The sequence below is a fragment of the Hypanus sabinus genome, chromosome 28, assembly GCF_030144855.1.
Source record: "Hypanus sabinus isolate sHypSab1 chromosome 28, sHypSab1.hap1, whole genome shotgun sequence".
In the NCBI taxonomy this organism is placed as follows: Eukaryota; Metazoa; Chordata; class Chondrichthyes; order Myliobatiformes; family Dasyatidae; genus Hypanus; species Hypanus sabinus.
In genome coordinates this window covers 34,214,564-34,229,300 of record NC_082733.1, presented here as the reverse complement: position 1 = coordinate 34,229,300, position 14,737 = coordinate 34,214,564, and the positions used below count along the sequence as shown (strand labels likewise).

Genomic DNA, 14,737 nt, shown 5'->3' with positions numbered 1-14,737 from the left:
AGAGATCTAAAGAAAGACAGCATGTCCAGTAAGAGAGATTGCCTCAGAACGATATGTCCAATATGATGGAAGTTTTCTGTTCATTCCTATTTGCTTTATGACTTCTAAAATGAAGTTTCAGGTAGGATATTAAACAAAGACACTTGAAAATGGAGACTGCATGGTTTAGAGGAGGAGGGGCAAAAGGAGGTGTTGCTTCTCTTGGCGGTTCTTTGTTTCAAAATACTTCACCATTATGGTACAAAGAAAACTGTAAGTAAAGATACATGAAATGGAAAAATGGAAATAATTATACAAAACTGTACAGTTCTAAAGTTCAAAGTAAATTTATTTTTAAAGTACATATATGTTACCATATCTACCTTGAGATAAGTGACTATGGATTGGAAGGTCTTTGCTATGCACTTGTCAGAGATGCTCCAGCTGGTCAGCAGAATTTTCAATGCCGTTGTTTCTAACTTTAATGCAAAAGACATTATTTTGTTTTCTCTTCCTGTTGGATCGTGCCAGGAGTACAATTCACCATTGTGCTGGATCATCCAAGCTAATGTTCTCCCACCACTTACCTATTACTGGGAGCCAAAACATTCATTGCTCGGGGGGGAGAAAAGAAGGGCTGCCAAGCACTCAGCTGAAACAAAAATGGAAAATGACCAAAGCCCTCAGGTTAGGTAGCATCATTAGTGGGAGAACAACTGATGTAACAGATCAATGGCATTGCTAAAAAAAATTTTGAGAACTAGGGAAGAATGGAAAGAACAGAAGGAATAACTATGGTAAAATGAAAGCTGAAATCCAAACCTGAGATTGATTAATTTAATCTGGATATGCCTGTTTCAATTTGTTCCTTAATTTCTGTGCTGCCTTTACCTACTTGGTTTTAAAGCAATAGTTACAATGTCAACTTTGCTTTGGGACAGGTCACAAGTATTCCCTCTGCTTTTGCCACCCTTCCTTCTCTGTACAATTTAAATTACTTGTTTTCTTACTTTTTCAGTTCTAGCAAAGGATTATTGACTTGAAATATTAACTCTGCCTGACCTGCTGATTACTTGCAATGTTTTCTATTTCCAACATCCACAATGTTCTCCTAAAATTCTTGATATAAGAGTTCATCAGGCTGGCCTTGGCTTATTATGTGTAACACACCAATTGTCAACACATGGGAAAAATTGCACCACTATCCTCCTTTTCACCGATGATAAACTTGGGTAGAAGCAGATTCTTATGTTTGTGTCCTTTCTGGGCCAGGAAGTGGCTTTATCTGATACCTCAATAAAGGGCATTGCTGAGAATTAGTGCTAGGGTTCTATGTAAATCATTAGAAAAAATGTGTTCAGTATGTATTTTTAAAATGTTGCGACCAGTTCTGCCATCAGTTAATTGTTTATCCAATGTGCCCTTCCATCTGTTTTTTTGGGCTAATACAGTAATTACCAGAGTACTGCTTGCAAAATTAACTCATTGCTCATTCTCAATCCCCACCACTGTTCTCTCATTCAGCATTCTCACACAAAAAGACAAACACCGTGTGTTTGGCTAGGACCTCACTCATTTTAATGTGAGTTGACCCAGTCAGCAAACCGCTTGCAGCAAAAGATCTCAGGGGAGCTGGTTTACAAAGAATAGCGCATGCCGGTTCCTAGCCACGCAGTGAGGCTTCTCAACCTTACCACAAGCCCACAGATAGGTGACCAGATCAGCATTCAACAGAACTCTCCATCAGTCCCGCTACCTATCGAACAGAACGTCAGCACAGGAGTTATTCCAGTAACTGTTGTCAACAGGTTGGACACTCTGACCAATCTTTGTTTGAGGCTTTTACCGATCTAGCAAAGAAATCCTTTTTCAAAAAATTGAATGAAATGAGTTTCTATTAACATATACCTATATCATAAATTGATTCTCAGCTTTCTGAAGTGACGGGCAATGCATTCTCAGTCATAAAGTAATAGAGTAAGAAGCAAGCCCTCTATCCCACTCAGATCATGCTGGTGACAATCATGCATCCACTTGTACTAATCCCATCTTTATCCCTTTTTTTATCTGCCCCACATTCTCATCCTTTCCTCTAAGTTTCTACCACTCACCCAGAGAAACATACAGTAAGGATGTTCCTCTTTGGAATATAGGAGGAAACCAGAAACCTGCAGTCACAAGGGATAACTGCAGAATCCAGCAGCTCAAAGCTGAAAGGTAAATTTATTATCAAAGTACGTAAATGTCACCATATACATAGTGACATTCACAGTGGAACATAAATTAATGAAAAACTACATATGTATAAAGACTGATAAATAACTAACGTGCAAGAGAAATGATGACACAGAGACTCAGAGTGTTCCATTGCCTCTGCTGGTATTACAGCTTCTACTGAAATTTGTGCAGTAGAAAAATAACCTCCAAAGATGAGTTAAGTGTTTTTCAAGTAGTTAATTTCACCATACTTCCCTGGTCTAAAATATTAGTAACCATGTATTTATAATAATATTACCCAAAGTCTATGGTGCTTCATTTTGCTTAATAATCTCTGACAATGTCCAAGGCCAACTGGTTTTATGAAACTTTAAATTGTTCTACCTTGAATGTGAATATCAGAAAAGCTCACAGAATTCAATAACTAAGAACACACACAAAACGCTGAAGGAACTCGCAGGCTAAACAGGATCTATGTGTAACTCCCTGGGTCGCCTCAGGCTCGCTCAGCTCGTTCTCGTCTGGGGGGAGCAGCCTCCGGCCCCGCCAAACTGGGTAATCAGCTGGTGTGGATGCTGTGTGATGTCCCCGCCTCGCCCAAAAACAGACAGTACACCATATGCGATTAAATGAGTACAATTTATAAAGGTTACTATAACTAAGTGATTAATAACGATACAGTATATATGAAGAGAAAATTAAAGAAAAGGCACCAAACTTATCAAAGTCCAAACCACTTCATGCACAGCCGTTGGAGCTCAATTACTGAAGTCTTCTGGCCACCATTCGATCCCCTCCGAACTCCTCGACTCGCAGCTCAGGACCCTCCGAACTCCTCGACTCTCCAAATAGCTCAGGACCCTCCGAGTGGTCAACCAAACACATCTAGCTTCATCCCCCCCCCCTCGGAGAATCTCCCGGCCTCGGACCCCCCTTTGGGGTCCGATCTTCGCCCAGCTTAGAGCATTGCGTCCTCTCTCTCGACCCCCTCGCGCCTATCTGCCCAAAAGCCCGTCAACAAAAGCTTACAGACTCAGAAGAAAGAACATTAATCCCCATTTGGTTTACAAAGGAATACCATTCTTGTTATCAGTAAATTAGCATTCCTGCTAGTTAACAAAAAGAAGAAACCCTCTTTACATATGGAAAAGAGTAAGCAATGAACTTTTCAGGCCTGGAAGGACTGTTTTGGTGAGGACAAGAGGAACCCTATCTATCTCTCATGGGGGAGAGGGAGGATGGGGTGAGGGCAGATGTGCGCGAAATGGAAGAGATGCAGTGAGGGCACCATTGATGGTGGAGGAAGGAAACCCCTTTCTTTGAAGAAGGAGGACATCTGATTAGTTCTGGAATGAAAAGCCTCATCCTGAGAGTTGTTGCAGTGAAGGTGGAGGATCTGAAAGAAGAGGATGGCATTTTTACAAGCAACAGGGTGGGAAGCGGTATAGACAAGGTAGCTGTGAGAATCAGTGGGTTTGTAACAGATAGCAGTAAATAAACTGCCTCCAGAGATTGAGAAAGGGAAATATCAGAAAGAGACCAGATAAATTTGAGGGGAGTGTGTAAGTTGGAAGCAAAGTTGATGAAGTCAACAAGCTCTAAATGGGTGCAGGAAGCAGCCCCAATGCAGCCATCAGTGTAGTATAGGAAAAGTTGGGGAGTGATACCGGTGTAGGCTGGGAACAGAAACGGTTCCATGTAACCAATAAAAAGGCAGACACAGCTGGAACCCATGTGACTGCCCATGGCTACCCCTTGGGTTTGAAGGAAGAGGGAGGAGCCGAAGGAGAAATTATTGAGAGTAAGGATCAATTCTGCAAGACAGAGGAGAGTGGTGGTAGAAGGGAACAGGTTGAGTATGTTATCTAGAAAGAAGTGGAGAGCTTTAAGGCTCTCCTGATGAGGGATAGAGGTAAATAGGGACTGGACATCCATGGTGAAAATGGGATGATTGGAGCCAAGGAACTTGAAGTCGTTGAAAAGATCCAGAACACGTGAAGTGTCAGGGATGTAGGTAGGAATGAACTGAACCAGGGGTATAAAACAGAGTCAAGATATGCCGATATACAATGCCTATAAAAAAATATTCACCCCTCTTCCCCCCCCCCCCCCGGAAGTATTCATGTTTTATTGTTTTAAAACATTTAATCACAGCAGATATAATATTAACAAGAGAAGATCTGAAGATGCTAGAAATCCAAGCAACACCCCCAAAATGCTGGGTGAATATCAACAGGCCAGGCAGCATCTATGGAAAAGTCTACAGCTGACGTTTTGGCAGGACTGGAGAAAAAAATGCTGAGGAATAAGTTAAAAGGTGGGGGGGTGGAAGGAGTGCAAAACACAAGGTGATAGGTGAAACATGAAGGGCGAGGGATGAAGTAAAGAGCTGGGAAATTGATTGGTGAAGGGGGAGTCTGGTATAACAAGACAGAAGGCCATGAAAGAAAGAAAAGAGGGGAGAAGCACCAGAGGGGGTTGATGGGGGGACAAGGAGAGAGGGAAAAGGGGATGGGGAATGGTGAAGGTTGGGGTGAAATTACCAGAAGTTCGAGAAACTGATGTTCATGCCATCAGGTTGGAGGCTACCTAGCGTGGCCTTATCACAACAATGGAAGAGGCCATGGATAGACATATCAGAACGGGAATAGGAAGTGGAATTAAAATAGTTGGCCACTGGGAGATTCTGCTTTTTCTGGCAGACAGAGCGTAGGTGCTTGGTGAAGCGGTCTCCCGATCTACGTTGGATCTCACCGATGTACAGGAGGCCACACCAGGAGCACCAAGCACAGTGTATGACCCCAACAGACTCACAGGTGAAGTGTTGGCTCACCTGGAAGGACTGTCTGGGACCCTGAATGGTAGTGAGGGAGGAGGTGTAGGGGCAAGTGTACCACTTGTTCCACTGGCAAGAATAAGTGCCAGGAGGGAGATCAGTGGGAAGGGATGGGGGGGTGGGGAATGAATGGACAAGGGAGTCACATAGGGAGCAATCCCTGCAGAAAGCAGAAAGTGGAGGAAGGAAAAATGTGCTTGGTGGGTGGATCCCATTGGAGTAGGTTAAGAGGTTGACACAACAATGTGGGCTGAAGAGCCTGAATTGTGCTTTACTATTCTATGTTCTATGTTGTAGAGTAATGGAGAATCAAGAAAGATGCAGCAGCAAAGCTGGTCTGCTGAGTCAGTACCATTTGTCAAGCACCCACTTTACACAAACCACACCCAATTACATTCTATTCTCCCATATTTTCACATACAACCCCCTGTCCTCTGATTCTACCCACTAGGGGTAATTTATGGAAATTAACAACTTACCAACCTCTACATCTTTATGACACAGGGGAAACCAGACCACCCAGAGAAAACCCATACAGTTATAGGGAGAGTCTGCAAACTCCACACAAAGAGCACCAGAGGTCTGCATCATACCCAGGTCATGAGTAGCCTTACTGATTGTGCCACTGTATTATCCCTGCTCTGGTATTAACTTAAGGAAGGTACACCTTTCAAAGGGAGTCTTTTGATTAAAACAGATCTATCTGTGTAAATCTTGATTGTAAGCTCAAATCGTTATCAACTTAACTCAACTGAAATTGCTGATATTTTTAGGCAACAATTAAATGAAGAATGTGGGTCTCATCCCTTGACTTTCTGTGTGACTCACTGAGAGAACAGCTGTAGCATAAATTTCAACTTGGATTCACAATATTCAGAAATATTAGGCTGGGAGTTAGCATGTATCATGCTATCATATAATTTGTAATTCTATCATAAGCCATAGCTGATGAGCCAATGGTGGAACACATTGCCATGGAATTGAATCATAAAAATGAACAATCAGGAATGTCGTAGACAATAATAGGAGGAGGCTTTTCAATTGATCTCAGTACTCCTGTAATTAGAGTCATAGAGCAATAGAGCATGGATACTGGCCCTTCAGTCTACCCAAGTTGACCATGGTGCCCTCCCAATTAGTTCCAATGTTATACGTGCAGTCTATATACTTACCAGCCCCACCCCCACTGTGTACCTCTTCAAGTGTTTCTTAAATTATACTATTGTACCTGCCTCAACCACTGCCTCTGGTAGCTCATTCACCGAACTGTGCATGAAAACGTTGCCCCAAGGAAGAAGCCTTTTTGGTTCAATAATCTGCACTTTGTATAGAACTCATTCTACAATCTTTAACTTTCTGAAGTTTCATGTCATCCAAGTAGAGAGCCTAAAAGTTGTATAACTTGCATCAGAATACTGTTATTTTCTTCTTGACCAAAATTGCTCAAATTATCTTGGTTATACATCACAGTTAGGCACTGATTTGTTGCTTAGGTCAGAAGAATATAGTTTGGCAATTAGTAGTTTAATTGGCTTTGGACCTTAGTTAATGACACAATGTGGTACGGTCATGCAGACTGGAAAGAACTCCAGGTTTAATCTGTAAGCTTTCTGTTCCATTAGCCAATCTATCTACAAGATAGTGTACTACTTGATCTTCATGCTTCGTCACTGATTACACGATGGAAGTTGGTAAGTGGAAGTGGGAGTAGTGAGAGATGAAAGTATTAAATTGAGTCCCATATATTTAGTAAAGTAGGGTGAACTCTGAATAAACACTGTAGTGGGCTTCATTCTGCTCCTATTCTCAATTAAAGTCACATTTCAAACATGCACTCAGTGGCCACTTTATTAGGTGCACCTGTACATCTGCTTGCTAATACAAGTATTTAATCAACCAATCACGTGGCAGTAACCCAATGCATAAAACATGCAGACATGGTCAAGAGGTTCAGTTGTTGTTCAGATCAAATATAAAATGGAGAAAAAAATGTGATCTCAGTGACTTTGACCATGGAATAATTGTTGGTGTCAGACAGAGTGGTTTGAGATTCTCAGAAACTGCTGATCTCCTGGAATTTTCACACACTACAGTCTCTAGAGTTTACAAAGAATAGTGTGAAAAACAGAAAAAAAAACAGCAGTTCTGTGGATGAAAATGCCTTGTTAATAAAAGAAATCAGAGGAGAGTGCATGTTTGAACCTTGAAGTGGATGGGCTACAGCAGCAGAAGATCATGAGCATACACTTAGTGGTCACTTTATTAGATACAAGAGGGATCTAATAAAATGGGCACTGAGCATATATATGAATAGCCAACTGATTAGGCTTATGGATGTCTTCAGACTTCTATGGACCCGCATCCCAATGTTTGATGTAATGGCTGTGCAGATGTTATTAAGAAAGATTCTGTTGCATTTCCCTGAATTATAAGGACACCATGAGCATCTTATTTTCAGAGCAGCTTCTTGCATTAAGCATCTCAAAACCATGACAATTACTGCCAGTGGCTAACTGCAGCAGTCATTTTAGCACATTGTACCATCGAGTAAGATAAATAACCGATGAATCAGTCAGGTGAGACCTGACAGGATTGGGGACTGCTTTGCTGACACATTCCACCCTCAACAAGCAAGATTTCCCAGTGGCCAATCCCAATCCTCATTCCCATTTCCGACATGTTCGTCCATGGTTTCCTTTACTGCCATGATGACGCTACTCTTAGTTTGGAGGAGCGACACATCATATTCCATCTGGGTAGCTCCAACCTGACTGATTCCTTTTTATTTCTGGTAATTTCTCTCCCTTCCCCTTCTCTCTTCTTCTGTTCCCTATTCTAGCTCTCTTCTTACACCTTCTCCTCATCTGCCTATCACTTTCCTCTGGTGACTCTCTTCCTCCTTCCCCTTCTCCCATGGTCCACTCTCCTCTCCTATCAGATTTCTTCTTCTTCAGCCCTTTACTTCTTCCACCTATCACCTCCCAGCTTCTCACTTCACCCCCTGCCCACCTTCCTATTTTGACTTCTTCCCCCTTCCATTACAGTCCTGTTGAAAGGTCTTGGTCTGAAATGTCAACTCTTTATTCTTTTCCATTGATGCTGCCAGACCTGCTGAGTTCCTCCAGCATTTTGAGTGTGCTTCACTGGACTTTCAGCATCTGCAGAATCTTTTGGGTTCATGAATTAATGCTTGTTACTTTCAGCTAAGAAAGGATGATGGTTGAGATATTCTGTTGTGAAACCTGCTGCTTTTGAAGGATGTGCATTTGATTTTTAGTTCCAACAGCCTGATAAAATGCAGGAACATTAGTTGAGATTAAAAGAGACTAAGGGATTATAGAAGATTCTGATAATGCAAAAGTATGGAGTGCTTCGCAGTTGGCTTTCAGACATCACTATGCTGGAATAGTTTTCGATAAAAACTTTCAGATGAAGAAAGTTACATTAGCACATTTGTCTAAAGGGATAAAAGTGCTTTATTTATTCCCAAAAGCATATAGTGATCTTTAGTTAGAAATCCTTTAATTATCCAAGGAGATAACGCTGAGAACTTTCTTTAAGTTCTTCTATGAGCCACTGATGTTAACCAGTAAAATAGAAACTTCTGAATCTTTGTCCTCAGTGCTCATACTGTGTTTATTCTTGGATCATTGCTGTTATCTGTAAATTTGATCTTTTCAGTTTTCCAGTGCAACCCACAGAATACATCAAAGGGCAAAGTTTAATCTAACTTGAGTTTGCACAGATTAATGGGCATTCAAGCTGCACTAGTCTGAAAGGTTTGGAGGTTGAGACAGCCCTCAGTTGAGGTAACTGCTCAATCTTCAGTCTTTCAACTCAGCAGCAAACTCCTGGCATGCTGCTGTGAAGAGAATTGCCTTATTTATACAAGGAGGATCAGAGACAAGCACACAGCTGCTTTGAATTTTTATTAACCACCTATAAGATTGTTTGAACTTTGAGATGATTTGGTATTTGCGTGCTGCTGGGAATTGTCATTGCCTGTACAATTTCACACCATAAATAGTAAACACATCTGCTATAACAGAAATAATAGAGTACCAGACTCGCAAGAAGGTCAGAGTTTATTTGGACCTCTCAATCACCCTTTTTCAGGCAGTTTAATTAAACATAATATTTGAATATTCTATCTCCAACATCCAGAATCAACAGTAATTATAGGTGAACCGGAGACTGCAAATTCATTTCATATCACCAACCAGATTTTTAGTATGCAATGTTTGTCAACACAAACTGCATATTGGATGACTGAAAAACATCTTTAGGGATGACTCTGAGATTCCATGTGCCTGACACCTTAATTCTCTATCTCACTTCCACGCTGATGGCTCTGTTGATAGTCTCTGCCATGTTCCAGAAATCCCCAATGTAAGTTTGAGCAACAGTATCTTTCTCTTGTCTAGGCATGCTGCAGCCTTCAAGTTATGATCCTGAATTTGGCCATTTCAGATAACTAGCCTTTCCTGTTTGTGTCAGGACTACCCTGTTATGATGTTAAGATATGCACCTGTACCATTCACTCAGTTCTCTCTCCACAGTCACTGCTTAAACTACTAAGTATTCGCAGTATTCTCATTTACTAACAATATCTAGCAAATTTCAGAATTCTAGGGTAGTTTGCTAGAGATTGCAGATGGCAGAACCTGGAGCAACAAATGATCAGCTGGAGGAACTCAACAGGTTGAGCAGCATCTGTGGAAGAGGAAAGAATCGTCAAAATTTTGGGTCAAGGACTCAGCTTTAATAAATCCTGGCTCATCCCTCCTCACCATCAGGAGGATCTACATGAGATTCTACCTCAGGAAAGGAACATCCATCATTAAAGATCCCCACTGTTCAGGCCACACCACTTTCTTGAAGGCACAATCGGACAAGAGGTACAGAAGCCTGAAATCCCATACCACCACATTCAATAATGCCATTACCCTCACTTCAACATTCAACCATTTGGTTCCTGAACTAACTAGTACAATTTACTAAAATTTAGCACTTTGATCACCTTAAACCAGCGAGTTGTTTATTATGTCTCCCCTTTCACTGTGAAACAGAGACATCTCTTTCTCCCTTATTAGGGAAAGAGAGAGCCTGTGGTATGTCAAATACTAGGTGAATGCGTAGTCTTTGGAGTTTTGCAAGTCTGTGTCTTTGCTGTTGCTTTTGCTGCACACTTGAGTGCTCAGTGGTGGGTGCCAATGCTTTTTTTTTGCAGGTGGGCAGAAGGATCATTGCTTGTTGCCGCTTATGCACGGAAGGGAGGGTAGCTGGGGGAGCTTTGGGGTTCTATCATTTAATTGTCATTCATTCTTTGGGGCACTGCTCTGTTTTGGTGGATGGTTGCGAAGAAAAAGCATTTCAGGATGTATATTGTATATTTCTCTGACATTAAATGTACCTTTGAAACTTTTGAAATTAACTGTTTATGTTCTAATGTGATGTGCCTATGATGCTGCTACAAGTATGGTTTTCATTGCACCCGTGCATACATAAACTTATTTATTTGACAGTAAACACAACTTCGACTTTGAGACCCTGGATTAGGATTTTGATCCAAAATATTAATGATTCCTTTTACTCCCAGTCACACACTGAGTTCTTCCATCAGTGTGTTTTTTTTTTGTTGAAGGATTGTTTGTGATTTTTTTTCTTCACCCTCAGTCATCTCCATTTCTTTCACACATATCAGATAGGGTTAACAAGCATTCATCACCCACTCAGCCTCAGTGTGGATTGGATCATAAATCTTCTCCTGGTTTTCTTCACCCTCTCCCTAATTTGCAACTTAAATCACACTAGTTTACTGACCTTTTCACTTCTAAGGAAATGTCATGAGACCTAAACATTAATTCAATTTGTCTTTCCATAGATGATGCCCAACCTGTTGAACATTTCCAACCCTTACTGTTTTCATGTCTGTCTTTACATTTTGCTGCCAAGAAATAAGAAGGGTCCTCAGTGTTTTAGGAAAGGCTGAGAGAAAGAAAGTTTTGTTTGGTCAGTTGCACTAAATAAAACAGTAGTCAAGAGTTGTACTCACATCCTTGCACAGAATCATACAGCATGGAAACAAGCCCTTTGACTCACACATCCATGTCAACAAATGGGGCCCCATCCACATTATTTTCATCTTACAGCAATCATACTGCAGTCTTCTCTACCCAGGCAATTCATGTATTTGTCTAGAGCAGGGGTTCCCAATCTTTTTATGTGATTGACCCCTTTCACTAACTGAGGGGTCCATGGACCCCAGGATGAGAACCCCTGATTTCGGCCCTTCTTAAATGCTGTCAGTGAGTCTATTTCCACCACTTTCTCAGGAAGTGTATTCCAGGGGGTGATAAAGGTCCCCGTTAGATCCTCTCTAAATTTATTACCTCTTATCCTAAGTCTATGTCCTCTAGGTTTATCTACCTCTGATGTGGAGAATGATTTCCTGCGATCTACCCAATCTACCTCCCTCAGGTTCCTAAGGTTGTTATGGCTGGGTTGATAATGAGGATAAGCTCGCACTGCCTATTTAATGCTCCTAATGGCATGTGCCTCAAATAGCCTCTGATGACTAAGTCCAGCTCCTGGCCCGCATGTGTGGCTTATCTACTAAGCCTGGAAGAACCGGTTCTACTGACAGGAGAAGGGGCAAAAGCGGGGTACCGCTGGCATAAAACCAATTGCTTCAGACGGCAGTGGTTGGCAGTTCATCTAGGAGAAGAAGAACTCTGATCTCAAATCTTCGCTGTTTTGCAGCTATACCCACTCACGTGGAAGGTTTCGGGAGTAAACACTGAGGGAAAAATCTAGAATCCCTAAGGCAGTCTTACATTGAGGTCAACGCTGACTGTCAACTCCAGCAATGCTGTTGATGCCAAATTGTATTGCTCTCTGCCATTCCTTTGCATTCATCAGATGCACACAGAGGGGGAACTTGCTACTTGGGCAACAGCTTGTTTGCAATGTTGTATTGCACCAGCTTACATACCTAGACAGCCAGGTCACAACATCCACGGTTGACTTGACTGACAGAGTCCTCAATCCCCCTCATAATTTTATATACCTAACTCATGGCCCCTCTTAAGCTTCTCCAGTTCAGAGATATAGATTTAGCCTCTCCAGACTCTCCTCATAACTGAGGTACATGCCATACACTTAGGCCCAATGACTTTAATTCAAGCTATTATCTTAGAAGTGAGTACAACTGGTAACCCGTTCGCACTAGCATCCTAATTACATATTTATCCCTGCAGTGGCATTATATTGATCAATTTAATAGACTAGTTTTCATTATCAATGACCACAACACAAAAGATGCTGCAGATACTGGAAATCCAGAGTAGCACACACACGAAATGATAGAGGAACTCAGCAGGCCAGGCAGCATTTATGGAGAAGAATAAACAGTTGACATTGCAGGTGTCGACTGTTTACTCTTTTCCATTGATGCTGCCTGGCCTGCTGTGTTACTCACCATTCGACATCTCTGATAAAACAACCCATATTTTAATAACTTCTATGAAAATATTTCTTCTGCTTTGCCCCACTGCCACCACCCAACATCAAACACTTATTTCTTGTGTATTAACATTCTAAATAATCTTTGTCTGCTAATTCAATTAATCCTGGGTCGGTCATGAGTTACTATGGTCATTTATAACCTTGCATCTTGTTTGGCATCTGTTCTAATTTTTATTCCATAATTAATGTGAAGTGAATGTTTAAATAGTGGAGTTTAATGTTAGCTTAACCCTAGCTTAACCCTGAGCACTTTCACTGTTCAAAGATGTTGGACAGAGCTTGAATCAAAATAATAGAACAAGATTTGGGAGTTTTGTTGGTAAAACTGAACAAGAAGGCACCAGTGAATGTCATGACTGACAACAAAATCCTGCAGAAAGTTCACAAAACTGCTTCTTTTATTTCTACTACTAAGTAAACTGTGAGGTACATTTTGATGGTGTGTTTTTGGAACGATTGAGTTCTCTGGCAATCGTGGAACGGTGGAGTGATCCAAGGGAGTACAGTGACATTTGGACTGAAGTGTGCAGATTGGAGACCTGGAATCCTGGAGAAGGGACCCGAGCTCATGATTGACTCCATTGATTTTCTCCTATTGAGTTATCAAGCAAGGTTGAAGTCGATGAGGATAAGAATGGAGGCTGGGTGGGTATTTAGCGTCATCTGCCTGCGTTTGACTAGTCTTCCTCTCCCTCTCACGAGCTGCTGTCGGAGAAAGGTGCAGGAATATTTGGATTCACATTGCAAGGATTGATCAGAGAGAGGCTGTGGACTCATTTTGGTGAATTTGGGGGTTCATATTGCATGTGTTTCAGGATTCTGGTTACTCTGTTGTTTTTGTATATTTTGATTGATGTGGTCGGGGTGCTGGCTTATAGTGAGCTAACAGCACAATGCTGAACTGAACCATACTGAATACTATTAGACTGCTAGTTTGATGTTTGATATTCTGTGCATTTTCTGCTTGCTTATTGGCATTTGCCCAATTTGTTCTTTCTTTATGTGTTGGGTGTTTGATGTTTCATGAACTGGTTCCATGGTGTTTCCTTTTTAGTGCCTGCCTGCGGAGGATGAATCTCTGAATATTATGCTGTATGCATCCTTTGATAGTAAGTGTAGTTTGAATCTTGGAACCCAGAAAAAAATGTATATAGAAACTATTGAAAAGAAACATCAAATATCTTCTTTTTTAATAACAGTCTTGATGAAGGGTCTCAGCCTGAAATATCAACCCTTTAATTTCTCTCTATAAATGCTATCAGACCTGCTGAATTCCTCTAGCATTGTGTGTGTGTGTGTGTGTGTGTGTGTGTGTGTGTGTGTGTGTGTGTGTGTGTTACTCTGGATTTCCAACATCTGCAGAAGCTATTGATCTTAATTTCATCTCTATTTCAGAAAAATTCTATTTTATGTTAGAAAACAAATTTATCTGTTAAAGTTTTCAATTAATACTTAGTGCTGTGTTTTATGAACCTGCATAATGATTATCAATGGTCAAAAGCTTCAAGGAGTCTTCAATTATATGAAATAGTTGCATTAATACTGTTCATTGTTATTTTGAAAGCCATTTGATTATTCTGAGCTGCCACACACCATTTTAATAGTTGTATTGCTGCCAATTTTTTCCCTGAGATGGAAATGAATTTAAAAATCAGTATGTCCAAAAGAATAATTTTTATATGAACATTAGGAAATTTACTACATTGTTGTCATCTTGCTTATGATACTGGTCAGTTTGAGTCATTCATTACATGTTCACGTCTGGGTCCAAAGATTGCCAACATATGTAACACAATCAGAATTTCTGCTCCTGTGTGGATCCATTACTGAGGCCAAATGTTAGCATTTTGGCACAGTGAAAGATTTGTTGAGTCATACAGCATGAATAAAGCCCTCAGACCTGAGTCAACACCAGCCATCAAGCACCCATTTACAGTAATCCTACACTAATCCGATGTTATTTGCCCTGTGGAACTGCAGAGGTTAGAGGCACCCACACTCCACATCCTTCCACTACTCCACTATTTTATGGGTTACCACCTGAAATGGGATATTTCATGATAAAATCTTCTCCAGAGGAATGGAGATCCTTCACCTGGCAGGATGGAGAAACATCTCTCCCAAAGGAGGTGATGTACACCAGCTGCTCATATGACCATCCAACACCTGCACCCATGT

The 14,737-nt window shown here is 41.1% G+C and overlaps 1 protein-coding gene across 1 annotated transcript in view; it reads left to right on the top strand.

Annotated features, from left to right (window-relative positions):
• wdr93 (WD repeat domain 93) overlaps positions 1 to 5,094 on the top strand; it is a 69,071-nt gene extending 63,977 nt beyond the window's left edge. Inside the window, 1 exon segment of the mRNA XM_059952912.1 lies at positions 1 to 5,094. Coding sequence (XP_059808895.1) covers positions 1 to 66 — 66 coding nt within the window. The 3' untranslated portion in view covers positions 67 to 5,094.
• The last annotated feature ends 9,643 nt before the right edge of the window (positions 5,095 to 14,737 follow it).